General features: G+C 44.7%; 2 protein-coding genes across 6 annotated transcripts in view; one reads left to right on the top strand and one right to left on the bottom strand.

Annotated features, from left to right (window-relative positions):
* The window catches only part of dop1a (DOP1 leucine zipper like protein A), a 40,452-nt gene extending 38,024 nt beyond the window's left edge, over positions 1–2,428 (bottom strand). For 2 of the 4 annotated variants that reach the window (XM_021596303.3, XM_036973904.2), the window contains exons 1-3: positions 2,025–2,428; positions 465–660; positions 77–258 (exon numbers count right to left, since the gene is read on the bottom strand). In XM_021596303.3, coding sequence (XP_021451978.3) covers positions 77–258; positions 465–602 — 320 coding nt within the window. In that variant the 5' untranslated portion in view covers positions 603–660; positions 2,025–2,428. The remainder of the gene's footprint in view (positions 1–76; positions 259–464; positions 661–2,024) is intronic. The other 2 variants (XM_021596285.3, XM_021596291.3) reach the window with 1 other exon arrangement.
* ube3d (ubiquitin protein ligase E3D) lies at positions 2,415–21,344 on the top strand. 2 transcript variants are annotated; one of them, XM_036973905.2, is made up of 10 exons: positions 2,415–2,776; positions 5,883–6,088; positions 7,099–7,189; positions 7,607–7,841; positions 8,682–8,754; positions 9,109–9,187; positions 9,431–9,539; positions 9,630–9,817; positions 11,326–11,464; positions 20,945–21,344. In XM_036973905.2, exons 1-10 carry the CDS (start codon positions 2,700–2,702, stop codon positions 20,963–20,965), a joined length of 1,218 nt encoding a protein of 405 aa, XP_036829800.1. In that variant the 5' UTR covers positions 2,415–2,699; the 3' UTR covers positions 20,966–21,344. The 2 variants fall into 2 exon arrangements, 1 of the variants encoding a protein (XP_036829800.1); XR_005043583.2 differs by having other exon boundaries at positions 2,419–2,776; positions 9,630–9,861.
* The last annotated feature ends 6,270 nt before the right edge of the window (positions 21,345–27,614 follow it).

Genomic DNA, 27,614 nt, shown 5'->3' with positions numbered 1-27,614 from the left:
ACAATAAAGCTACTGTACTTCTCTACTACTACTACTGTCCTAAACAAGTGTTGACATCCTGTAGCCTAGTCAGTACCTGTAGAGGAAGAGGTCTTTGGCCAGCCTCTTGGGCCCAATGATCTTGAAGATGATCTCGTAGGTCTCCAGGGCCTTGCGGTGCACCCCGCTGGGCAGAGCTGGGTGGAGGCATTGAGCCAGACGCTTGCCTATCGTCAGCTTCTTGGGCACCACCTGGTACTTAGCATTGCTTTGCAATACCTGAGAAACAGATTCAAACATCAGACGTGGGGTACCAGATCAATCCATATCTTTCCACAATAGCTGGCGGTAAAAATATATGCATTTAGTGCATTAGAGACTATGCAGATCCGGTTTTAATTGCGGATGTGGTCATTGTGTATCCATTCCAAACCAAAATGTACATATGTGAAATATCCAAACAGGTAAATGTTTGTGGTCGTTACCTTGTTGAGTTTGCCCAGTGCAGAGATGAGGTCTGCCCATTCGCTGGAGTACTCAAAGTTCTTGAGGGCCTTGTCCACCGCCGCCACATAATTCCTGTACTTGGAGTCACTGAGCAGCTCCACTTCCTCTGCATTCATCCTCCTGGGTGGTTATTCAGCTACTTGCCAACACCAGGCTCACATACACACATCACACCTGGAGTGAATGGGTAAGGGGGGGGGGGGGGGTATTGTTACTCTGAGTCATAGTGAGTGGATTGATTAATCAGAACTTTACGTATGGAAGCATTAGTCTCAAACTACGTGTCCTTAATGTGCAGGCCAGCGCCAGTCAATCTGTCAGAATGAGAGTTACAGAGGAGAAGCACATGGGTTGATGATGGTGCACAGATGGAGCTGTTTATTGACCAGTCATGTACAAATGACAAATGTTAATTAGGAGCAAAGTCTGACAGATTACAAGAATTTGATAAGGTTAATGTTGGTATGTGAAGATAGTGCTAAATCATTGGTGTCTTCCTCCAGACATGTCTTAGTGAAACAGATGCCTTGGGGATGGGAGAGGTAGATAGATGTGCTTCAACAGACATTATAGAAGTCAAGTGAACAAAGAGATGTACATGAGAGGGTTGGGTTCCAACTACAATAAAATCACATTTTATTTGTCACACGCTTCGTAGACAACAGGTGTAGACTAACAATGAAATGCTTACTTATGGGTCCATTTCCAACAGAGCAGAGTTAAAGATTAAAAATAATAATAAAGAAAGTGGCACAGTGAACAGCAAAAAAAATAAAACAAAGTAAAAATAACATGCCTATATATAGGGAGTGCCAGTACAATGTCATCCTTTCACCAAAAACTGATTTTTTCATGGAATTTTTATCCAAGGCAGAAACCTAAATTCCTCCCACCTGGTAATCAGGGAAGGGACAGACCTGAGTGGTACAGTACATGCATCACATGTCAGCCCTGCCCAATGCCTCACAATGAAATGTGTTCTTGGTGGGGTGGGGGACACAGGAAACTAAATGACAGCCCTGGTGTTTGTAGTTGCATCTATATGGATCTCTAGCTAGTTGTCACGAGTTGAAATATTTGGAAAGAGAGCCTAATTTTAGGACGACACACCTACTAGATATACTAACAAGAACAATACAATGACATGCAAATTATAAAACGCTAGATCAAACTATCTAGCAAGTCATCTATTTAACAAGATGGATACAAAAAATATATATAATTAATTTCTATAGCCAACAACGTTAAACACTTAAAGGCATCGGACATAACTCGCAACCAAACATGAATGACATCACCTATCGTAATAAGTCCTGCGTGGTCAGCAATATCGAAACCTGCCCTCCATGTAAGTTAAATGTGCTAGCTTGCTAACTCAGCCAAGGCAGCGATACAACACCCAGGTGGCTACAATAGTACCAAGTAACTTAGTTAGACGTAACGTTACAGCCTGACTAACTCCCGATGTTGTGTCCCGAAACTAGCGTAGCAACGACTGTCTTATTTATCGGCCGCGACAGCCGACGATAAATGCTTACCGTTAGAAGGATATTTGTAAACCCACACTGTCAGTAAATGTATCCCGCTTGACGAATTAAAAATTAAATAAAAATTCAGCCTGCGCCAAATGGCTCAGTGGGAAATGTATCCTTGATAGCTATGTCCGTATTATTGATGATGTTGTTGCTGCTGCCGGGCCCCCGACGTCGACTCGGTTAAACCGTGTCACTTGTCAAGTAAGCATACAACGCTCACGGGTTAAATAATAAGTGTATCCTACATATTTCAAGGTATCGATGTCTTTGTCTTTGCTTGAAAAACAAACCAACATCAAAACCACACCTGCCAAACGTTCAGGTTCACAGAGCCAAACAATCGCGTTCACAATTGTCCCAGACTGCGTTGCAGATTGCTTGTACGCCTCCTTCATTTGTCCGACTGCAATCCCTCCTGGCGGTAGAAAGGTTCCGGCTCGTGTTGATAGCTAGTGAAATATATGCCGTAGAAGTCTTTGCTGTTTTAAATTTATAGGCTGATGATTTGTATTGCTACATTTGCTTTAATTCGCCATACTGACAATCAGATGTACGAAGCCATTTCGCTTTGGACTCCGTTACCTGTATTAGAGCGAAAAGTCAACTGCACGTGTCTTCGTTGTTAAACCAGGTTAGCCAGCTAGCCATTGCGAGCAATAGAAGATAACGACACACACCATGGGCGAAAATGCCAAAGGACCTGGAGTGTTTCTCGAACTAAGGAAGCGGTTGCAAAGTGGTCTTCTTGTTATCTGGTAATTATTTGCGAAATAGTAAGCTACCACTAGCTAGGTATCTAGTCTTAGCTAATGTCGGCTGGTTGCGCTAGCAGGACAGGTTTGAGGACGCGTTCCTGTGAACAAACGCATATACATGTATTTAACATCTCAAGGACCACACACACGTGTGATTCTTAGCCTACATTTGTACAACATCAACTCCGAGCCCTACATCAGGGACTTCATCAGGACCTGGATGATTTTGGGTCAACCACGAATCGTTTGCGCTGCTGCAATGGTGTAAAACAGTTGTACTACTGTTCGTCAACTGAATGCACCACTCCGTTCATAGAGCGGTGGTTACGTATAACACCCGAAGTCATCCAACCGTTATAGTCAGGGGTGTAGTGCTGCTGGTGCGTAGCGACGCTCCGCCACTTCTCGAAGATCACTTTGATGATTTAATTAGTATTCTACATGACAAACATAATGGCATAGATAATATCCGGTTACTGTTATACCAAAAAACACCTATTTTTTTATGTCCGTTTTAAGATAATCGTGCTGAAGTTGTTGCATTTTTGTTTTGTTCTGTTGGAACTCCATCTGCTAGAAAATTCGATTAAATAGTAGTTAGGCCGGTTAGCCATCCCTAGAAGGTCGAAATGAATATTCCCATGGAACGGATTGGGATTAAATGGTTGGCATGCATGCAGCATGGGTGTTTTAATATGTAAAACGTGAAGGATTCTCATTCACGAACGAATCGCGAAGACGGCCTAATTTATAGTAATTGGTGTTTTAGGATTTAAAAAATAGAGCGTTTTCCTTGAGCCACGTACATACTGTGATTGCCTACGCGGTATAATCGTGTAATTTGGATGATGCATTGTATGTATATTCTAAAATGATTTTTATACAATAGGCTTCATATCGGTGCCAATTTTCATTCAGGAGTGACGTAATACAAAATTACGCTCCGTTAGGCAACCTAAAATATTGCACTACACCACTGTTTATAATAAATGCAAAGCCATTGCCGTATGTGGTCAACTGATAATACCAGCACCGTTTTGATTGAGACAGCGTCATTGCCTGTCTTGGGTTACGCATGGGAGCTCATCTTGATAAATCAGTCAATGTCCGATTTTTGTTTTCAGTGAATCTCCGTTTGGATATTTGGTTACAATTAGTCTAGCAAATGAAAGCAATTCAGATATTCTCTACACACACACACATACATTAGGCCTACAGCCTACCTGTTGAGCTTCGCTGATGTTTATTCATCTATTGGGCCAAGATGTTCTCATGGATGTAATGCTATATTTTGACACCAGGTGGGGTTGTGGAGTAGGAAATTAACATTTTCATCAATTTAAAATAAATAAATAAATAAATGGGCCATTCAAGCTGTGGCAGTGAGTCAGACTTAACATGAACTTGAGTCCATAAAACATTGACGTAAGTCATAATGTTTTGTTTTAATAGGGCTCTGCTGCTTTTCAACTATACCCAAAGCAGCATTTAGGGCCCTATTCAGACTTGAGATAAATTGACATAAATTGGATTTAAAAAAAAATGTTGGCTTAAATCCATGTTTTATGAATTTAACGAATCTTTCCATCTCTGAAAATAAGTGTACACTCTTCTCACTTAAGTGTCTCCCAAGTGGAACAGTGGTCTAAGGCACTGCATCTCAGTGCTTGAGGCACAGACACCCTGGTTTGAATCCAGGCTGTATCACAACCGGCCGTGATTGGGAGTCCCATAGGGCGGCACACAGTTGGCCTAGCGTCGTCCGGGTTTGGCCGGTGTAGGTCGTCAATTGTAAATAATTTGTCCTTAACTGTCCCTGGCTAGTTAAATAAATAAAAAATAACAGAATCAACCGCCTTTGCATAGGTAATTAAGACAGTTTATTTGTGAGAAAGTGTTAAAGTTAGCCATTGTTATGTAAATGCAGTCTGAAAAGTTCCAGTGGCCTGGCTTTTCCCCCAAGTGAGAGCAGGTCTAGTCATGGCCTAGTGAGACACGGGTGCTGTCCCGTGTAGCAGGAAATAGAAAAGTCTAAGCCTTTCGGGTTAAACACTTGGGTAAATCCTGAATGAAAATGCACCATAAATAGAATCGTGTCCAGGTGCTGGATCCTTTGGGAGCCTCTACATTTGATACTTGTAAACATTGGTGTGGGATTCTGTAGGTTAGGCCTATAGCCTAGTCTGTGCTTTGCTGCATTGCCTAATTGTTCTATAGTTGGATAATATCTTGTTAAAAAGAGCTGGTTTACTGTTTAGAGACTCTTGTTTTACCAGTCGCTTGTGTATTGTCTGGTGTGACAGGCTGCTACTGTGGTTCCTGGCTATAGTTCCTTCCAGTTGTTTGCTGTTGCTTCCTCCACTCGGTTGGAAGTGAGAGAATTCAATGCAGCCAACCAAGTTGTGATTTTAAAGCGGCCTTCGCTGGGTAATGTTTTTCTTCCTGGGCGACAGCACTTGTGTCAAGCATGGACAGAGACGCATTGCATGGCTAGTGAAAATAATTGCATCGAACCCAGAGATTGAGCAGAGGGCAACGTATCTTCCGTGCATCAGTGCATCAGGGCTGTCACTGCAAGAGAAAAAAATATCTGGATTAGCCAAATATTGTACATGCACTTTACCCTACACACCATTTTATTCTTTTTTTCTTCCTTTGTCTCACACACACACACACAATATATATCGCTTTATTTCTCTCTCCCTCTATCTCTTCAGTTGGCCTACGGCTGTTTTCCTTTGCCCTTCTTCCATCAGAGCAGTGAGTGAATCCTCTCTGCAAACGTTCCTCTAACTCATTAGACTTCTACTTTGAGCTGAGACAGCAACAGGCAGGAGGTAGAGGGGGATAAGGACAAGTTGGAAGGTTATGATAAATGACTTTAGTACTGTCACACACACACACACACACTGGTCTACCATTCACTTGTTTGTCATCCACTTGTCAAGGAACGCAGTCCCATTTGTGTCTCAGCCATTGCGCAGAGGCCTGCCATTACGCTGAATAATTAATCCAATTGTATATGTTTTGTAACCAGGTTTACCTGTCCGTATCAAAATATGACATGTTGCTGAACACCATGTCTGTCTGTCTGTCCCTCCCTCAGGAGAGATGTGGCGAAGAGCTATGCAGAGGTGAGGGTTACAGGAGGAGATTCGTCCCTCCACATCCGGACTCCTCGGGGCCTGCTAATCGTGGAGCTGCCAGCAGGGGTCAGCCTCGTGGAGGGCTCCTGCAGGGAGGCACCTGAAAGAGGAGATGAGATACACTTCAGAATGCGCCTCAATGTGGACCAGCACACAGATGACACAGGTAATGGTGAGGCTAGCTGTATGGACACACACACACACACACACACACACACACACACACACACACACACACACACACACACAACAAACAGAGACAGAATTACTCCCATGTAAATGTTTGTTTCTCACATATCATAGCCTAATTACCATCTCCACTTCAGGTAAGACAGAACAGTATCAGTAGATCATTTCTTATTTATGGCTGATTATATAATATATTCTCATCTGGCTTGAGTCAGTTACTCCGTGGCTGTGAAGCCTTCCCTCGAACTGAGACAGTGGAGGAGTCCTCCTGTGTTTCCCCTGTAGCCTGATCAGCCCACACAGTACTGATCTATAAAGGACTGAGTCATGAGCTCAGTAATTTGCCCGTCATGTCTGGTGCCTAAAACTACACCCACTGATGGATATACAGACACTGTGAATCTTTGACCTGAATCAGCTGTAACCTGATTTTTCGTGGATTAATACTCTACCATCTTCCCTGAGAAAGAACTGAGTGCATGTTTTTGGTGCTACTGTGCAGGGAACGGAAAACAAAACTAGAGTTTCTTATTGGTTCAGGTAGTCAGTCTGTTTTATTCCGTTTGGTGTCAAATGAATACACCCTGGGTTTACTTTGTCTCACTCCATCAGGTCTTGCTTATATTAACTGTAGAGTCACTGCACTGACCTGGGAACCGGAGGAGATTCCCCCCATGTCTCTCTCCCAGAGAGAACAGGGCCCGTATCCACAAAGATATCTGATCTACGGGGGTAAATTGGATAAACACTGGGGTGGTGGCGGACTGGCAGAGGGGAAAGCAGCTTGGAAGAAAGGTGGCAATGAATCTGTTTTTGAGCACTCCTTTGAAAAGCTTTGTGGATGTGGGCCCAGACCCCTAATACCCCAGGCCTTCATCTCTCTGTCCGTGTTCACTCTGTTTATCGAGTTTTGCTCTGTCTCGAGGTGAAGCTCTTTTCCGTCGATAAGAGTTGTTTATGTGCTCTGTGGCTACTCTCTCCTAACAGGGGCCCTGGGGAGTGTGATGGAGAGGCTGCAGGTCCGAGAGAGTTATTCCTTCCACTGCCAGTCCTGTGGGACCAGGGTGCTGGAAGAGAGGTGAGACGACCACAGGGAGGAAGTTGGTTTGTTGGTTCATTTACGTCCTCCGTTCAGACACAGGAAGTGGTGCCGCTCACAGTAGTGGAGAAGATGGGTTCAGTCAGGGAGATGGATGGCTGTTTGAGCTAAAGGACGATGCTGTGCTCTGTCTCATCTCCCAATGTCATGTTGACATTGGATAGGTGGATACATGCACATCCACACACACCTGCCAAAACGTAGCGAATACATATGTTTGTGACATTGTCACGGAAAATGGGTAAAATTGGAATATTGCCCAGCTTTCCCTGTTAATGCAAATATATTTTTGATTGATTCGTGCAAATAGGTTTTTGATTGAAGTTATCAATTCATTTCATCACAGTACAAATAGTCTCCATTGTATAGCAATGTAATGTCATTGATTTTTCTCAGGGTGTTCAAGCGAGTGCTCCCTCTCCCCAACTGCAACTGGAGCTCCCTGGTGGATGACTGGTGCTGCCATCCGGACCCCTTTGCCAACCTGAAGCTGCTGCCCCGAGCGGAGGACTGTTTACTGGGCGACACTCACCTCCTTGTGCCCCTGGATAGAGGCTGTGAGGAGACTCTCACCCAGGAGCTCAGCCCCATCACCAACAAAATGGCTGATGGTCAAAATCAGGACACACCGGTGAGAGGAGGCAAGGGAGGAAGGAACGTCCGTGGCAGAAGATCAATGCCGTTTTAGCCTTGATCATCACGTTGATGTTCGTTAGAAACATAATTTAGGATTTTGGCATTTCACTTCGCTCTCACTCCCTCCCCAATGTGCTGTATACTTACCGAAAAGTAAAGCTAAAACATTGGTCATTTTCAAAAGTTTCCCTCATGTTTGTCGGGAAGTGTACTGTAGTTACATCAGCAGTGTCTGTGCTTCAGGCTCCTTGTTAGTGTGAGACTATCTGTATACCCCCATCCCACTGGGCCTGAGACTGGCAGGATGAGATGGACACACTCTACTTCACAAGCAGCAGCAGCTAGCAGCACTCTCTTTTTAGAGAGGAAACTTGAGGAGGCGGGCAGACAGGCAGCACATCAACACACATCGTGAGCCACTTTAACCCGAGCCTACAGCCAGGCCTGGTGTTTGAAGCCAAACTTATTTTTTTCTCTCTCTCTCTGCCTCTCGCTCTCTCTCTCTCTCTGCCTCTCTCTCTCTCTCTGCCTCTCTTTCTCTCACTCTCTCTGCCTCTCTCTCTCTCGCTCCATCACTATCTGGAGTGGGATTGATTTCGCTCTCCATCTATTAGTCACTATCTGTGGCTCAGCCTGGGCCTTTTAGTGTGGCTGTGGTTGAGTGGATGGGAAGTGGAAAGAGGGACGAGGAGAAGAATTATGCCTGCCCATTGCTCTCTCCTCTTTTTAGGTTGTTTGATTGTGGTTATCGATTTCCGTTTTGGAGGAACTTAAATTAGAACTGTGTGTTCTTGTCTTTTAGCTTTATTTAGTATTTTTCTGTTCTTTTTTGTAGAAACCCAACCGCAGGCGTACGCTTGTCTCCTGTAAGAGCTGCACAGCCGGCCTGGGAGAGGCTGTGGCACCAGGTACATAAGTCATTATAGAATAGATACTGTATATTGTAAAAAAAGGAATTTATTGATTTGCTGTCATAATACCCAACGTCATACACACACATACACACACTGGTTGGGAGCAGCACAGCGTCTACCTTAGAGTGGCACTACCGGAGCAATTTTAGGGCTTAACTTCCTTGCTCAAGGGCACAAAGGCAGTGAATGGCATGGGACCAGCAGCCCTTCATTTGCCAGTTCAATTCCCACTTGTATCATTTACCCTGGGACTTGAACCATAAGAAAGTTGCATTGCATTAGAAAAGATGCCCAGGTCAGGTTCTGTCTGCATGAGGGTTGGTTCAACCGTTTCTATAAACGTTGCAGGGACCTTGAAACTCTACATCACAGAGGTGACGGTGAGACCCAGTGTGGGAGACAGCCAGTTTGATACCTCTCCAGACAGGTAACTATGGTGCTGCTTCTCAGACTGGTGCATGTTGCTGTAACATCTGTGGATACTCATCCTCATCATTCGGATACTCAGCTTCTCAAAGTGCAAATCGATGTAAATCTATAGTTTTTCACTATGCAGATGCAATATAGGACCTTTTGTTGCTACAATGCCAGTGAGCGATGTAGAATATTATTTTAGACATAGCTAGGTAGAATTCTTATTGAGGGTTAACCATGCCCTACTCTTCCACAGGTCACTGTTCCTGGAACAGACCATAGCTGCCAGACTGGTGGAGCTGTCCTCCTCACAGAGCGTGTTTCGTTTCTCTATCCAGGCCTCAGATGGAAAAGCCTTCATATTGGTAAGAGGTGTGTGTGTGTGTGTGTGTGTGTGTGTGTGTGGCTTTAACAGAGCGGGTGTGAAGTGTTAAATAACGTCTTCTGATCCTCAGCTCTGGCTCCTGAACAGCGACTCCCTCATTGCCTCGTTCTCTGCCACTCCGTCATTGACTGTCAGAGGTGATGCTGTCACCTCTCCCGGCCACCGCCAGTGTTCTGAGCATCAATCACCCACTGAGGCTGGCAGCGCCGTCAAAGTTCTCTATCTCCCCTGTTCTCCCTCTGCCAGCACACACCAGGAGTAAGACAGCCTACATACCCATCTCCTGCTGCATTTCTGATAGAGTATGATTATTTTTTTTTTAGTTGGGGGGGGGGGGGTTGTCTTTCAGTGCAGTTTGTTCAGGATATTTGACTATAACGGGTATTTGTTCTATTGGTATTATTTTTATTATAAAATTGTGTTTTGCAACTGAGAACAGAAATGAGTCACGGATAGATGTGGTGGGTGCTCCATGTTCCTCCGTGCTGAGTTCCCCGCAGGAGGATTCTTCTCTTCTGTTATGATTTCCTTCTTCCTCTCCCGCTTCACCTTCGTCTTGTTTTGCTTCGTATAACGTGACAGCCCCTCCAGCAGACTGGCAGCAGAGCTGTAATTAACAAACTGTAGATGAAAGGAGAGGACTTCTTTCCGCACGGCACTCCAGTACAGCGTAGCTCAGCACATCACCGCTGTTGACTGCGTGTAGGATGGGAAATTGCCTGCTGTTTTAAGTATGACACTAGCTCAGGGGTTGGAGAGCCCTGACCTACACTAGCTTAAACCGGATCACTCCTCCAACATTTTGGAAGAAAACAACGTGGCGGTTGGCTGACACAGCTTGTATGAAGGTGGGGAAGTGTTAGAGAAACATCTGTTTCCTCTAGGCCCTACATACTGTTACATACGTGACATTCATCCCTGACCATGTTTTAATTCAGTCAGCCGCGTAAGTCACTGAGCACCGTCTGTCTTGGTTGAACACACTGGAGGTGACGTTGGAGATGCACACCAGTAACGTGTCTCTAATTGGTAGGAGAATCAGTGAGCCTCTGCTTAATTGAATTGTGACTGTCACCGAGGGCGATGACTTGATTAGTGTGGAGTTGACGGCTGCAGAACTAATCAAATTTACTACCAGCGGTGTTTTCATTAGTACAAACCGTAGCAAAACATTTTGCTACGAATACGAGGGTTTCTCATTGGACAAGTTCAGGTTAGTCCCTCCCTGTTTCGGCCCATTTGTTTCTTTTTGGACAATGGTTCCTAAACACTACACCCTTGGGTGACCGTTGAGGTTTTATAACCAGCGCTGTATGTGTTAGGATTTTCTTTACTGTAAAAGCAGTAGCATTCACTGTATACTAAGTGAGTGTTACTTTCTATACTAAGGACTTATCAGCATTTTAACTCAGAGTGTCTGTCGCAGAGCCACTGCACAGATGGCCAAATGTAATGAAAAAACCTAGATCGCTTCCACGACCTGTGACAGGGAATCAATCTCTCCCTCAATTTCTCATTCCTCCATCCCTTTCAAACTTTCAACACTACCCAGTGATAGATTATAATGATTTGATTAGCATCGTAATGCTTCAAACTGGGATTTATGTCCCCTTGCCTAGAAGATGTGAACCTCTGGGAGATATTTGACTTTTTATGTATTATTCTGACTGATGCAGTGTTGTACATTTTCTCTCTTTCATCGTGTCTTTCTCTCGGTCTCATTATTTTTCTTTCTCTCGCTATCCCTTATCTCTGTGTGTGTCCAGTGTTGTAGACACCTGGGAGAAGGACATCGGTGTCCACCCCCTAGAACTGCCCCTGACCACGTGCCAGGAGCTGTTGTCGGTGCTGACAGCCAGTACTTCCTGTCTCCCTCCGTCGCTGCATTCCATGAACTCCTACCAGGTGAGAGAGCCTCTGGGTAATGTAGGCAGAGCTTGTCCCCTTGGCAGGATGAACATGACACTGTTTGATTCCATATGGCTGATATCCATTATTTACAGCCTCTACCCTAGTAGCTATCGTTGCGACCATTTAAAAAAATTAATAAAATTAAGCACATTTTCGAAAAGAGGTTCAGAGGGATTTTGTGACAAACTATTCTTAGAAGATGCTGGACCAATACAATGCACCAATACTGCTGGGCAGTCTAACGTTTTAGTGCCCACAACAACAGTCTCCTCTACAGTACAAAAAGGGAGAGTTTTCTTGCACCAAGGCAAGACTAGGAGTTGTAAACTTGGCTGACTTCACCTGGGACTCTCCAGAGACATTCCAGACAGTTGCACAGTAATTACCACCATTGTCTCATCCCTGCCTCTTTACCTGTCAGAGCAGCACTCACCTGCGAGCTCGACGTCAGGTTTGAGAAGTTGAAGTAGCCTAACATTTTTTTAAAATAATGTAATCAAACATTTGAGCTCCTGCATATTCAACGTGGCTGAAAATAAGGCCACTGGCTCCTGTCTCATTATATAGTTATCATGACTCTGGGCCCTTTGATTAAAATGCTTACCAGTTACTGTTTTCACTTCCCACCACTACTATGTTACCAAACCTCTACGAGACTGCTTATTATATTTCAGCACTCCCTCTCTTTCTCTCCCACGCTCTGCAATCTCATATTTTGTGTTCCTTCCCTCTTTCACAAAACTCTGTTACTTGCCCTCTGGGTCTGTACAGGGAAGGAGGAACTCATTTTGACTCTGGCAGACGCTATCAATTCCACTTAGATGGAGGGGATTGGAGAGAACTTCTTTCCTTACTTTTTCCATTTATCTTCAGTTTGTCGTATTTCAGTCTGATAGGCTTGTAGGGTGTTAAGAGTGAGTCATTCTGTACATTCCAGGTGTTGCAATAAGTATTTTTAGTAAAAAAAAAAAAATCCAGAGAAACCATCAATTGTCTACAGTTGCGATGCCATACTCCCCCCATGTTACCATATTCCCAAGTCCCGTTCATCACTCAGCTGGAAAGTCTGGAAATCGAGGATATCAATGTCTTGTCCTGACCGTGAGTGATTATGCTACTGCTGAAAAGGGACTTGTTTTAGGACGGGGGTACTTTAGACTGACTGCATGTCACTAAAATGGGGAAGAGACGAGAGGGACCAAGGGGGGTGATGAAGAGTGTCTGATTTAGCCACTTAAATACCTCCACTAGAGAGATGGATTCACTGCTCTGCTGTAGACCTAGGAGTACCAGAGAGTAATGCGATCACGTAGTCAGATAGAGTTACAGCGGATGAGGGCTGAAAACTCCCAAATTGATAATGTAGCCCTAATAGTGTGTGTGTGGGCATGTGAAATGGTGAGTGGGCCTTCCAGTGCCAGTCTATTGTGTTAGCCCTCCTAACCAGATCTAGCCTCTCATTACTGGAGGAGGAATGGTGTGTTGTCTGGGATGTTGTGTTCCACCTCCGAGCTGTGCTGTGGTGTAATGGGGTGTAAAGTACTCCCAGTGCAGCGTGCCACCCCTGCCACAGACCCCCCCGCTTGCCAGCTCATTAATCTCCACACAGAGAGGCACACAGGAAGATAAAAACTGGACAGAAAAAGGCAAGGGGCAACATGCTGGAAAAATTAGATCTATATCAAGTCTCACCCTGACGATGTCTTGCACACTCCTGTGTCGTATTGTTGAAACGATTTACCTCCCTCAGGTACACGCGCCTGAGGGAGGTAAGGGAATGCATGAAAAATGGGATTTGTCGGAAGAAGAATTCTCTGCTAACCAGCACTGTATTGTATTAGACTGAATTGCTTGTGACACTCAGTCAGTGTGGCTGGTCCCCATAATTTAGATTACTCGGTCAGTTGCTGTGGCACTCCTCAATCAGAATCCCTCAGTCAGTAGCTTAGACCACACTTTCAGAAATGCCTTATTCCCTACAGAACACAGTTTCAGTGTAGGCAAACTGCTTTCACTTCAGCAGCACCATTCACACGTCATTTGTGCCCCCCCCCCTCCCCCCAGTTATATTTCTCATCAAGTGGAGTAAATAATATTCCCTCTGTCACCTCGCCAAGATGTTGAGTGTTGTGATAACAGAACGCCTGTACGAGAGCACCGACGCTGAGCATTTAGCTTCTGAGGCTTCTCTTCTCTAGTCGTATCAGCCCTTTTTAATGCTGACAGATAAACACCCCGCTGTGAATACTACTACCTCTGACAAAAAGAGCCATAGTACAGTGATGGAAAGGAAATAAACTGTACTGGCAAATGCAATCTCCCGGTAGGGGAAGAAGTGTTTCTCTCATGTATCTAAAAAAAATATATAATATCCCTAGGAGTAGACGTTTTTCAACGAGGCGGGCTGAAATTGTATTTCCATTATTAGAATTTGTAACTGCGGTGAGCTCACGACGAAGCTGTGATGAGAAACCGTTTCACCCCTGGGTAGTACATCAGCACATCACAACTATTCTTGGAATGTAGCAGGACCTTATGTCAATAATAATTCATTTCATTGAAAGTGTTTGTCTCACACCCAAGGTGGCATTTTCTTTGAAATAATAAAAACAATCCAAAGAAACAGAACGTGGACACGGACAAGAAACAAAGCTATACACAGGTATCAATCAGGTCCGGAGGACATGAGGACGGAATTAGCAGAGGTCCGTGAAAAGCTTTTGTGAACAGCACTGTCTTGAGCTGTGTTTTCAAGGAGGGCCGAGACACTGCACTAATAATGTCTGGAAGAGACTCTACCATAATAGTGTGAGCCCTGTCACCTATAGTTTTTTAGTCTGCTGCGGGGCTGCTGAAGGGAGACGGGCCTGGAGGGAGTGAAGGGGGCGTGTGAGGCAGGAGGATAGAACAAGGTCAGACAGGTACTTGTGTCCAGAGTTTAGGATAGGTTGGTAGGTGTGAAACAGGATTTTGTAGTTGATGCGTGACCATATGTGGAGCCAGTGGAAGTCGAATAGCGCTGGATTGATGTGCTCACGGGGGGAGGTGTGGGTGAGGACACATTCTGGACATATTGTAGCCTGTTTAGGCACTTGGTAGCTACGGCAACAAAAGGGGTGTTTTAAGATAAAACTGGATGAGTCGCTCAGCTGTAGGTTTTGATAGCATAGGTTGTAACCTGGCAATGTTTCAAAGATGGGAAAATTTGACTTTGGCCACACTCTTGATGTGGGCTTCAAACGAGAGCGGACTTAAATATCACACCCAGGTTGTGAACCTCACTGGAGGGGAGGACCTTGACACCATCAATATTAAGGCTGTAGATGCTGATTTAGTCAATGATGATGTGAGTGCCAATCAAGACGACCTCTGTCTAAAAAGACATCTTCAGTATCGGTGTCCCTACCACGGGACGGTTGAGCTAATGTAGGCTAATGCGATTAGCATGAGGTTGTAAGTGACAAGAAACTTTCCCAGGAAATAGACATATCTGATATTGGCAAAAAGCTTAAATTCTTGTTAATCTAACTGCACTGTCCAATTTACAGTAGCTATTAGGGTGAAATAATACTATTCTATTGTTTGAGAAGAGTACACAATTTTGAACATAAAGTTTATTAATAAACAAATTAGGCACATTTGGGCAGTCTTGATACAAAATTTAACAGAAATGCAATGGTTCATTGGATCAGTCTAAAACTTAAGACATACGCTGATGCCATCTAGTAGCCGATATCTAAATTGAACCTGGGCTGGAATAATACATTATGGCCTTTCTCTTGCATTTCAAAGATTGTTAAAAAAATACGAAAGAACGGTTGTTGTTTTTTCTTTGTATTATCTTTTGCCAGATCTATTGTGTTATATTCTACTGCATTCCTTTCACATTTCTATAAATGTCAGTGTTTCCTTTCTCCTTGCTTCAGGGCCTGAGCTACAGGCAGTTAGATTTGGGTATGTCATTTTAGGTGAAAATGTTAAAAAGGGGCTAATCCTTGAGGTTCTGCAGGAAACTAAACTGCATTGTCGGTGTTTGTGGAGACATACAGCTGAGTGTTGTCAGCATAGAAGTGAAATCCCAGTCCGTGTTTCCTCAAGATGTTTCTCAGTGGCAGCATGTAGATGCAAAACAATAGTGGCCCCAGAACCAAGCTTGAGGGGGACACCTTGTTGGACCACAACTGTCTCACCTACTAGGACCGATGGCTACAAACTGGTAGTGAGCAGTGAGAGAGACACTGTTCAGGTCCTGACAGGCCCAGGTGCTTCTCCATGCAGTCCAGCATGATGGTGTGGCTGACCGTGTCGAGTATGAGGATGATGGCAGCCTCAGAGTTAGCATTCATGAGGAGGTCATTGGTGGCCCTTACCGGGCCAGTCTTGGTGCTGTGTCTAGCTCTGAAACCCAACTGGAAGGGCTCAAGTAGGTTGTGAGTGGCCGGGTGGTTTTGGAGTTGGTCAGAAACGGCACATTCGAGGAAGGAGCTTATTCAGGAATGGCAGGTTGGAAATAGGCCTGTATTTCTGGAGGTTGTTAGGGTCATATTCAGGCCTTTTAAGTACTGCTGTGACTGCAAACAATTTTGAGCTGAGGAGGGACACATCCAGGGATGAGGGACTTGTTGATCATTTCTGTGAAGAAAGGCTCTAGAGCAGGTAAGCAGGTGTTTACAAGGGAGGTGGGGATAGGGTCAAGTGAGCAAGTGGTGGGCCTCATTGTTCTAGCCAGCTTACATCAGCTGCAGTGACTGTGGTGAAGGTGGAAGACCTTGACTCGGAGCGTAGGACTGGGTAGATCAACTACAGGGGCTGGAGAGGACAGGATGGTGTTTTGAGGTTTTACGTTTTGCTTTGGAAGAAGCACGGGTATTTGTTGCACTGTTCTAGGGAGGCTGAGGTAACCGAATTGTTGTCAGGTTGGAGGAGCTTACTCACAGTAAAGAACAGCACCCGGGAGTTTACCACTGCAAGGTCCTGAGCAGTTGGGGGAGGTAGATTGCCCAAGCTGCATTTATGGTCTGTTTGTGTTCTTGCTGATGTTGCTCAAACATCTGCGCATGTACTGTTAGCAACAGTTTTCTGATACTGTCGTTCTAGACGACGGCCCGTTGCTTTGAGAGAGTGTAGCTCCTCAGTGTACCAGGGAGAAGATTTGGAGAAAGACACCAGGTGGGTTTTTCAAAGGAGCAACTTCATCCAGTAGGGAGGCCAAGGCAGTGTTTATATTGAGCCGCAGATAGTTCCACAAGAAAGTTGGGTGAGTTTAGGAGGCCGATAAATCAGCACAGCAAGTACTGATACAGAGCCAGTGATTTTGAAAGCCATGCACTCGAAAGATGAGACGGCTGGTACTGGAGTAGACTTCACAGTGAATGTCTCGACCTCTATCAGTGATGTCATTCATTAGTAAGCCTTTGTTGTTTATGGATACATTTAAAAGCCTCGGTTGAATTACTTTGGAAGTTGCCTGAGGGGGAACCTGCAGAACTGGCCTTTGTCCTTTATCATCCATATCCGGTGTGCATGATCTACTGTTCGCATTGCGAGTGCACACAAAATATTTAAGTCTGTTCATTAGTCTCCTACCGCCCATTCGTCCTCGCCGTCTGCAGTTTTTCCAGAGGATCCTGCAAAGGGTTGTTTTTGGTTTTTTTTGTTTGTTTTTTTACCCCTTTTTCTCCCCAATTTCGTGGTATCCAATTGTTGTAGTAGCTACTATCTTGTCTCATCGCTACAACTCCCGTACGGGCTCGGGAGAGAAGGTTGAAAGTTGTGCGTCCTCCGATACACAACCCAACCAACTGCTTCTTAACACAGCGCACATCCAACCCGGAAGCCAGCCGCACCAATGCGCCGGAGGAAACACCGTGCACCTGGCCACCTTGGTTAGCGCACACTGCGCCCTGCCCGCCACAGGAGTCGCTGGTGCGCGATGAGACAAGGACACCCCTACCGACCAAGCCCTCCCTAACCCGGGCGACGCTAGGCCAATTGTGCGTCGCCCCACGGACCTCCCGGTCGCGGCCGATTACGACAGAGCCTGGGCGCGAACCCAGGGACTCTGATGGCACAGCTGGCGCTGCAGTACAGCGCCCTTAACCACTGCGCCACCCGGGAGGCCCCACAGGGTTGTTTTAATATGTTCATAAACATCTGAGGAATCATTGGGTGTAGTGAGCGATAGTTGCTGACATTTCTGTATCTTTTGGTTCAGCCTTTGGCGCAGTAGATAAGAAGAGATATAAGGATCTGAGCTGGTATTTGAATCCAAATTATTAGCCAGAAGTAGTCAAATATGTTAACTAATTTAATGTTGTTGATTTAAAAAAGAAAAACTAGATGTGTTCAATACAAAAAACAAAGTTTGTTATTTTAGAATGCACATAAACACTTAATTATTAAGTTTGCAGGAGTAAACTACCAAGTCTGCCACTAGGCACTATTGCACAGGGATGAAAACTAGTCACCTTTCAGTGGAATTTACTGTTTTGAATCCGAAATAGGTGACCTACGTGATTTGTGTAGATCCAATGAGTTTTTTTTGGGGGGGGGTCACTACTGGCTGATCGAGTGATGCGCGTTTGGAGCAATACTGGCTTTATCTAAAGCTCAGCCAATCGTTCACATAACAACAGAATGCAGAGCAGCACGCGACTGAAGAAAGAAGAGACAACCAATTTATGCGTTACAACATCAGTGCGTGCTCTGGAAAGGCAGCTTGTCAGTTACAGCAGCGCGTCCCCTGAACAATAACGAGTAACACCGTACCCAAACTGGCAGCTTGCAAATTGATTTTGTCCCCCCACACCAAACGCAATCACGACACACAGGTTGAAATATCAAAACAAACTGAACCAATTATATTCATTTGGGGAGAGATCTTAAAGCATTAAACATTCATGGCAATTTAGCTAGCTTGCAGTTACCACAACGATGACCAAACTCAGTTCATCTTTCAATCACCCACGTGGGTATAACCAATGAGGAGATGGCACGTGGGTATCTGCTTCTATAAACCAATGAGATGGGAGAGGCAGGACTTGCACCGTGTTCAGCGTCACAAATAGAACTGACTTCTATTTTAGCGCTTGGCAACGCAGACGCTCGTTGGCGCACTCGAGCAGTGTGGGTGCAATAGTTGAATAACATGCATGTTTAAATTCATTTTGCGAGGCACGCAACACGGTCAGCATGTTAGGTGAGAAGCCTGGCCACAGAGACGGGGGTGAGAAGGTGATGAAGCATACTTCATGAGCAGTAACTGAAAACCAACTGGCATTTGGAAAGTTTGAGGTGAGGGAGAAAGTGTGGTGGAAGAAGTATTAGATTTAAGTATATAAGTCCAAAGAAGAAAAGGCCTGGAAGGAGGAGAGATGGCTATAAACGATTCGGGTTGACCGTTTTTATGTGTGGATTAATTGTCGGAGTAGAGGACCTTGTGCATTTCAAGTAAAATAACAACTCAATGTTTATATCACAGGACAAATTAGCTAGCAACAGAAAGCTAGCTTAATTGGACAAATTAGCTAGCAACTGCAAGCTAGCTATCTAAATTGTCATAAATGTTTAATGCTTTTCGACTTGTCCCCAAATGAATATATTTGGTTTAGAGTTTGTTTTGATATTTTAACATGCGTCTTGATCGCGTTTGGTGTGAGGGGACAAAATTAATTTCAGCACGATGGTGCATGCGTGCAGCCGGTGTGGGTACGGTGTCAGCCCTTGGCAACACAGACGGCCATTGGCACGCGCGAGCAGTGTGGGTGCAATCGCTGAATGACGTGTATGTTAAAATGTATTTTGCAACGCACACGATGCAAGCGGTGTGGTCAGCATGTAACCAATTCGCGATAGTATTAACTAGTATACGAGTCCTTGCCGTTCCTCAAGTTGTAACGTGTTAGTTGCTTACTGGACCCTGGAAATATGTGTGAAATGTTAACTAGTTAACGAACTAACCACTATATGTTAACTAATGTTTTCCCTCTACAGTATGTGGTTAATTTTCGGAACGAGAGAATTAGGTGAAAATGAGCCGTTGCTTGTTAAACAAGTGAATTCAGGGATCAAGTGTAGCTGGAACTGGGCCTGGTTTAACCTGGATGCCGCTATAGAGGTGAAAGGAACACCACACACTTTCCCTCTTTCTCACTTTTGCTGGCACATTGGAGAACAGATGTCCACAGGCAGAACGTGTACAATGTAATAATATGCAGTGTAGCCCAAAGATAGTTTTTGTTGTGTTGAACTTGACAGTAACACGTGTGCGTAAGTGAGGGGGGGGTTATAATTGTTTTTACTCAGTGAACGTTATTTTTGCACACATGTAGCCTTGTTCACTTGATCGACGTCTATAGTGTCCACTATAATAGAGCAATTTGTGCCTGTTTGTTTCATTCTATTTCTACTTAAGATGGTGTTTTTTTCCCCCCAAGTGCAATATTTGTGTGTGTGTGTGTGTGTGTGTGTGGTCACAAGCGTTCTATTATAAAGGCTAACTGCAATATTAGTGTGTTGTTTTTTCTTAAGACTTGAGTGTCATTTGCAGTAAAGTCTAGGCAACACATAACATTGGGTTGCTTTCTTTACATTATTTTTAGCTGTGGGTTCGGTTCACATGAACCACTTTATATTTGACACACAGAGACTGATCCTGCAGATCATATTCTCTGTTTTAATTAGTTAAAACCTGCATTTCTCCCTGGCGAGGATTTTTTGTTTGTTGCATGTTTCAGTGCAAAAAAAAAGGGTCACCTTTTTGGGTCCTCACCAGTTTGCATCCCTGATTGCAACCATCTATCAATGACAGCAGCTGGTTCAAAGGTACATACTTGAAAGCGTTAACGTTAGAGGTTGAGGTTCACTCTCTTAAGTCAAAGGGAATTAATAGTAGCTTGTTTCTTGCTACGTTTTACCTTGTATTTTTCTTTGGGGGCTTAGCTATTTTGTAGCACGTTCACCTCTGGGCTTAATCTGCCGTCACATACTAATTTGTTATCATTTGTGTTAATGAGTGTTGATGCGGTGTGCAGGCTGAGTCATGAGTTTCGGGGGGAGCCTTGAGTGAAGCCAATGCCCTCATCCATCATCCCAATATAGCGGTCTCACAGGAGATCCAGTCAGGCAGAGCTGTGACCCTCTTCCAGGCAAACAACCAGGACTAGGAGATGGCTTTAAGTTGTATGTGTGCGTGTATGTGACCGTGTAAGAGAGGACAGGATGTGCCACGAGCCGACAAAATATCCACATTTCATCTGAACACATTGTTTACCTAAATGTCACTGTTTTTTTTCGTTTGTTTTAACACAATCCATACAGTATACTCATCATAAGTCAGATTCATTGTACGTAATGAAGATATATGTTTTTTTTCTGGCTGTATATCTGAATCTACATATACAGGTGAGAAAAGTAATACTGTATCTCTTATTGTTACACTAGAGATCTAACCCGATCTGTCTGAATTGTTTACAGGTGGCATATATGAGACTGTAATGTCAGAGGTCAAGAGCCATGGATCCACTCATCTTTCCTAGAGGGAGGATCAGCAGAAGAAACACTGGAACACTAAGAGTACAGTTACTTATCTGTCTTAGGCTGTGTTCAAGACGCACGTAATGGAAAACCAAGTTCCATTGCCCAAGTTCAGCTGGTGCATACCTCCGAGTCGAGCATTCTCCTCCTAAAAGAACGATCATTCTGTTATACGTTTTGAAAAGGTTTCTTCAATTTGGTCCTACTGAACATGACCCTGATAGCTGCTGTAATGCAGACTATGTAAAAAATAAAAAATAAAGACTTGTAACTAATCATTCCAATGGAATGACTGAGTTATTGATGACCTGCCCAGATTAAATAGTGAATCTGACTAACATGCCCGTGTTGAAGTTCATGTTTTTTAGCGCGAGGGGGGGTCACTTTTATTGTAAATAAGGAAAGAATATGTTTCGAAACACTTCGGCATGAATGTGGTTGTTACCATGATTATGGATAATCCTGAATGAATCGTGAATAATGATGAGTGACAAAGTTACAGATGCACAAATATCATACACCCCCCCCCCCCCCAAAAAAAAATGGCTTGGTGGTAGGTATGATATTTGTGCGTCTAACTTTCTCACTCATCATTGTTCACGATTCCTTCAGGATTATCCGTCTATTCTTTTTTTTTTTTTTTACAATAAAAGTGACTCAAATGACACATTATTTACATTCATTTCTGTTGGGCACAAAATCATTTGAAACACAACCAAAACAAACAGCAAATGCATCCAAAAAATTGTAGTCACAAGCTTGATGTAGTCAATGCATGCTATGGATATGGGACCAAATACTTCACTTTTTACTACTTTAATACACAAAAGTAAATTTGTCCCAATACTTTTGCTCCCCTAAAATGGGGGGTCTATGTGCAACAACAAAAACGGTTCACCCGATATGGATGAAAATACCCTCAAATTAAAGCTGACAGTCTGCACTTTAACCTCAGTCATTGTTTGATTTCAAATCCAAACTATTGAAGTGTAGAGCCAAAAGAGGAAATAATGCTTCACTGTCCCAATAATTACGGAGGGCACTGTATGTAACCTCTGTGACAGGCGGTACCTTTTTGGACAGGCTTTTCATTTTACCTCTCAACCACACTACCTACTGCTGTGTGAGAGGAAAATCAGCTGACAGAGTCATTATAATAACCGCTATAATTACTTTTTTTTTAAAACATATTTTACCAGAGAGCTAGTAATTATGTGGTTGGTTATGAGATCGAACGTTAGAGTTTTCTGAATGTCAGCTAGCAAAGCTATAATTACAAATACTTCCCTAGATTCATGTGCACTAGAAAATCAGCCAGCTTTACATGACAACATATGGTCGATGCAGAATGATTATACATTATGCAGAATATTCTTCAAAAGCTCCATTCGTCTCAAGGAAAGCCAGTGTGATTCGGTTTCATTTTGAGGATTTTAATGTTCTCTTACAGTGGCTCTATAAACAGGGCATAGCCAATAATAGGACACACATTGTGCATCCCCATGGGCTATAAGGAGGTCATTGTTGGTAGCAACTGTAAACCGAATGGCAATGAAGTGGAACAGGGTCTGCACTACTAAGAATAAGGGAAGAGTTATATTCAGTATCACTTAATGTCTATAGTTAGGAAGCTGAAAGGTCATGATTTGAATAGCAGGAGCTGAGCTTCATGAAAAACTAAGTTACCCAAATGTACTGATTTGTACTTTTTTTGTGCTCTATTTTGAGGCTTTTCAGACCCATCTTGTCTCATGGTTTTGTTAACCAATATAAGGACACAACTATAGTGAATCCCAACACGGGTACAGTATAAGGTGGTCCTTGTTGGTAGCTGTACAACAGCAAGGAACTGTAACAGGGTCTACCCTAGCTGATGCAGAGTCAGACCAGCTTGTATCTGTCTATAGTAAGATCAGAGGTAGACGATAACAGTACTGTATAAAGGGGGGGGGGGGGGGCTGAGCTTCTCAACACGGATCCAACAGAAAGAACAAATGTATCAAGCACTAAGCTCTATTCCTGGATAATTTTTTTGCTGTCTCTGTTTTGGAGCTATTCAGGCCTACCCCTCTCCATTGTCTTGTGATTAAGACAAGCTATCTGCATAGGTTATATAGCAGACAATGAGAGACGATTCAGCATTGTCTCTGCCAACGTAAGGTGTCATGTTATTTTTACAAGCTCCCCAGAAGATGTAGATACCCCTGTTTGCCTCCCTGGATCTGCCATGTGCTGATGCGGCAACAATACAAAGGCACATTGTGTGCTCACTGAGGTGGCAAAGCAGAGAGTGAATTGGCTAATTAAATATATCCAGTGTTGAACAGTCAAGAGGGTCTCGGCTCTCTTTCCAGCCCTTGTCACACGAGAGACAATTATGTGAGCTCTAAATAAACCATCAGCGTGAACCGAAGCAGACTGAGTGGGAAGAGGTACTGGAAGAGTTGCCCTCGTTCTGAAGACACACACACACACACGACAGATACATTAACAGTGTTTATTGTAGGGAATCACTGCGTTTTGCAGCTTCTTTCATTCCCCTCATCTTTGATCAAAGAAAACGGTATCAAATGGGAAAAAATGATCCTCCAAGGTGACGTCGGGCTGCCCCGTGTTGTCATTGTACTGCTCATTAGGCTCCTCAGCTAGTTATGTCAAGAGAGATGCACAACTGAAAATCAGGAATAATTTTCTTCCTATTTCGACCTATGATTTGGATATGGCTTGACAGGTTTTTTCATCTCAGAGGATGCCGTTTAGAAAGGTAGAAAGGAAGAGATCAAAACCCACCTTGAGAGAATAAAAGGTTATAACTAGCCTTTATTACTGTAACTCTCAAATGTGATTACGGTCTTACATTTGTATCTAATCTAAGGGGTAACACTGGCTGCGTGCGACTGTGTGTTTGTCAATCAGGGAGCTTGTATGTGATTGCAAGATTGAAAATGTGTTGCATGGGAGATTAGGCACACACTACTTCTGGAGAACACACACCAATTTAAGAAAGGGGACCCATTCAAACTCATTCAGTTGTGGATGGCATTAACACATTTCATAGATATTTCTCCCCTTCCTCACTGACTTCTCGAGCTCTCAGTGCCCTCAAAACAGACACAGATTAAGTCCAATCTGGGACTAAGACATATTTTCAATGGAGACTGATTTTGTAAAAAAAAATTATCTGTGTCTTGGAAACAGTCCAGTGAGAATAAGACACTGATACCCCATTTTACTCTCCAACTCCTGCTAGTGTTTTCAGTTTTCTCCCAACTCCCATTGTAGATAGTCCATTATTAGATAACATCACATACGTATGGACAGACCCATTCAGAGCTTTACGATATCATTTTCAGATTGGATGTTCCAGGCATGTGCCCAAATGAATTCGTTCTGTATTATTTTTAGATTAACTGGGACGGGTGGTGTCTGCGATTACATGTGACCTGTGTAAAGGGTGAGATCCAGCGGTATGAAGTCAGAGGAACCGAGCTCCTACCTCATTTCTTTTAGTCAATGAGGCATCGGATAGAGTTCCTGCTGCAGTCAACCAGCCCTAATGTTTTCTCTGCCTAAGTGCATCTTCAAGCTTATTCCCCCTACAAATGATTCCTGAACCTTTTGATATTCTCTCTTTGTGAATCAGTGTCATTACTGGGGTTAAAATATATGGGTAAAAAATAAATGCCATCAAAAGCAGGTGGAATTAATATGATATCTTTCTTTGCTGTAGGGCACGCCAACATAATATTGCCATCTTTTATTTCTCTCTTTTCTCCCTCTGAGCATGCTTATTACTCTTCCCATCTTTCTATAATTCGCCTTGTTCTTTCATTTTCTCGTCTGATACATTTCTCTTCTTGCTCTTACGACTCCATTGTCAGCTTCCTCTCTTCCTCTCCTAACCCCTTCCTCATCCCCCTCTGTCCTTCTCCAAACCTTCAGCTACTTCCGCTATTACCCTCCTATGCTCCTTATCCTCTCTCCCCATCCCCCCCCCCCCCCCCCCTCTCTCTCCTCTGCGCCTCCCTTACTCCCTCTCCCTCCCTACCGCTCACTAATATGGCACCGTGGTGTGTCTGCGGGTCATCTGTGACTCATTCCTTTGCCCATTGGCCTGGGTGCCACCCCTGAACGAGAACCCGTGAAAATGCCATGCCCACGATGAAAGGTTTGAGCATTCAGTAGTGCCAGCCCTCCCCTGGGCAAGGGTGGTACCACTACATCTGTGGGCATGAGATGCTCAAGATTAAATCTTGCTCTGGATTCTGTGCTACTGTTCTCCAAAACATAAAAAGCCATAATATATGGGTAAATTGCATAGCAGACACACATTACAATTATAAACACTACTAATGTATGTTCCATGTTAATTAACTGTTAATTGGCGAGTTGTACTCCCACAGCTGTCCACGAAAACTCATGATTGTACAAGATGGTGTGATGGCATTCAGTCAGTCAATTTTAACATTCTAATCGAAACAATCTGAAGCAGCATCTGTGCGCTCAGTATCTATATTTTATGATTTATACAAGGCATTAGGAACACCTGCTCTTTCCATGACATAGACTGACCAGGTGAATCCAGGTGAAAGCTATGATCCCTTATTGATGTCAATTAAATCCACTTCAATCAGTGTTGATGAGTTAAAAGATAAAGAAGGATTTTTAAGCCTGAATGGGCAAGCCAAAAGATTTACAGTTGAAGTCGGAAGTTTACATACACCTTTGCCAAATACATTTAATCTCAGTTTTTCACAATTCCTGACATTTAATCCTATTAAAAATTCCCTGTCTTGGGTCAGTTAGGATCACCACTTTATTTTAAGAATGTGAAATGTCAGAATAATAGTAGAGAGAATGATTTATTTCAGCTTTTATTTCTTTCATCACATTCTCAGTGGGTCAGAAGTTTACATACACTCAATTAGTATTTGGTAGCATTGCCTTAAACAATTTAAACTTGGGTCAAAAATTTTTGTAGCCTTCCTCATGCTTCCCACAATAACTTGGGGGAATCTTGGCCCATTCCTCCTGACAGAGCTGGTGTAACTGTCAGGTTTGGAGGCCTCCTTGCTCGCACACGCTTTTTCAGTTCTGCCCACAAATGTTCTATAGGATTGAGGTCAGGGCTTTGTGATGGCCACTCCAATATCTTGACTTTGTTGTCCTTAAGCCATTTTTCCACAACTTTGGAAGTGTGCTTGGGGTCATTGTCCATTTGGAAGACCCATTTGCGACCAAGCTTTAACTTCCTGACAGGAAGGAGGTAGGAGACCTGGGCAGACTCAGGTCTGCAGGGAGTCTGCCCAGGTCTCCTACCTGGCGTAGCCATACTCCCTGTGAGCCCCCCCCCCCCCCCCAATAAATTTTTGGGGCTGACTCTCAGGCTTCCATCCGCGTCGCCGCGCTGCCTCCTCATACCAGCGCCTCTCAGCTCTCGCCGCCTCCAGTTCTTCCTTGGGGTGGCGATATTCTCCAGGCTGATCCCAGGGTCCTTCTCCGAATAATTCCTCCTCCCATGTCCATTCCTCCTTTTGTTGAGACCGGGCAGGCACCGTGTTATGCTGTGGTGCGCACGGTGTCTCCAGTGCGGCTGCATAGCCCGGTGCGGTACATTCCAGCTCCGCATATCGGCCGGGCTAGAGTGAGCATCGAGCCAAGTGCCATGAAGCCGGCTCTACGCATCTGGTCTCCAGTGCGTCTCCTTGGGCCGGCTTACATGGCACCAGCCTTGCGCTCGGTGTCTCCGGTTCGCCTGCATAGCCCAGTGCGGGCTATTCCACCTCGCCGCACTGGCAGGGTGACCGTGAGCATTCAACCAGGTAAGGTTGGGCAGGCTCGGTGCTCAAGAGCTCCAGTGCGCCTGCACGGTCCGGTCTTTCCAGTACCACCTCCACACCCCAGCCCTCCGGTAGCAGCTCCCCGCACCAGGCTTCCTGTGCGTGTTCTCGGCCCAGTACCACCAGTGCCAGCACCACGCATCAGGCCTACAGTGTGCCTCGCCTGTCCAGCGCTGCCGGAGCCTTCCGCCTCTCCAGCGCTGCCGGAGTCTCCCGCCTGTTTAGCGCTGCCAGTCTGCAAGGAGCTGCCAGTCTGCATAGAGCTGCCAGTCTGCATAGAGCTGCCAGTCTGCATAGAGCTGCCAGTCTGCAAGGAGCCGCCAGAGCTGCCAGTCTGCAGGATGCCGCCAGTCTGCATGGAGCCGCCAGAGCTGCCAGTCTGCATGGAGCAGCCAGAGCCGCCAGTCCGCATGGAGCAGCCAGAGCCGCCAGTCCGCATGGAGCAGCCAGAGCCACCAGTCAGCATGGAGCAGCCAGGGCCGCCAGTCAGCATGGAGCAGCCAGGGCCGCCAGTCAGCATGGAGCAGCCAGGGCCGCCAGTCAGCATGGAGCAGCCAGGGCCACCAGTCAGCATGGAGCAGCCAGGGCCGCCAGTCAGCATGGAGCAGCCAGGGCCGCCAGTCAGCATGGAGCAGCCAGAGCCGCCAGTCAGCATGGAGCAGCCAGTCAGCATGGAGCAACCAGTCAGCATGGAGCAGCCAGAGCAGCCAGTCAGCATGGAGCTTCCAGATCTGCCAGTCAGCCAGACTCTTCCAGATCTGCCAGTCAGC

Source organism: Oncorhynchus mykiss, chromosome 3, assembly GCF_057628025.1.
Source record: "Oncorhynchus mykiss isolate SJ-2025 chromosome 3, ASM5762802v1, whole genome shotgun sequence".
NCBI classification, from domain to species: Eukaryota; Metazoa; Chordata; class Actinopteri; order Salmoniformes; family Salmonidae; genus Oncorhynchus; species Oncorhynchus mykiss.
This window is presented reverse-complemented; position numbering and strand designations above follow the sequence as displayed.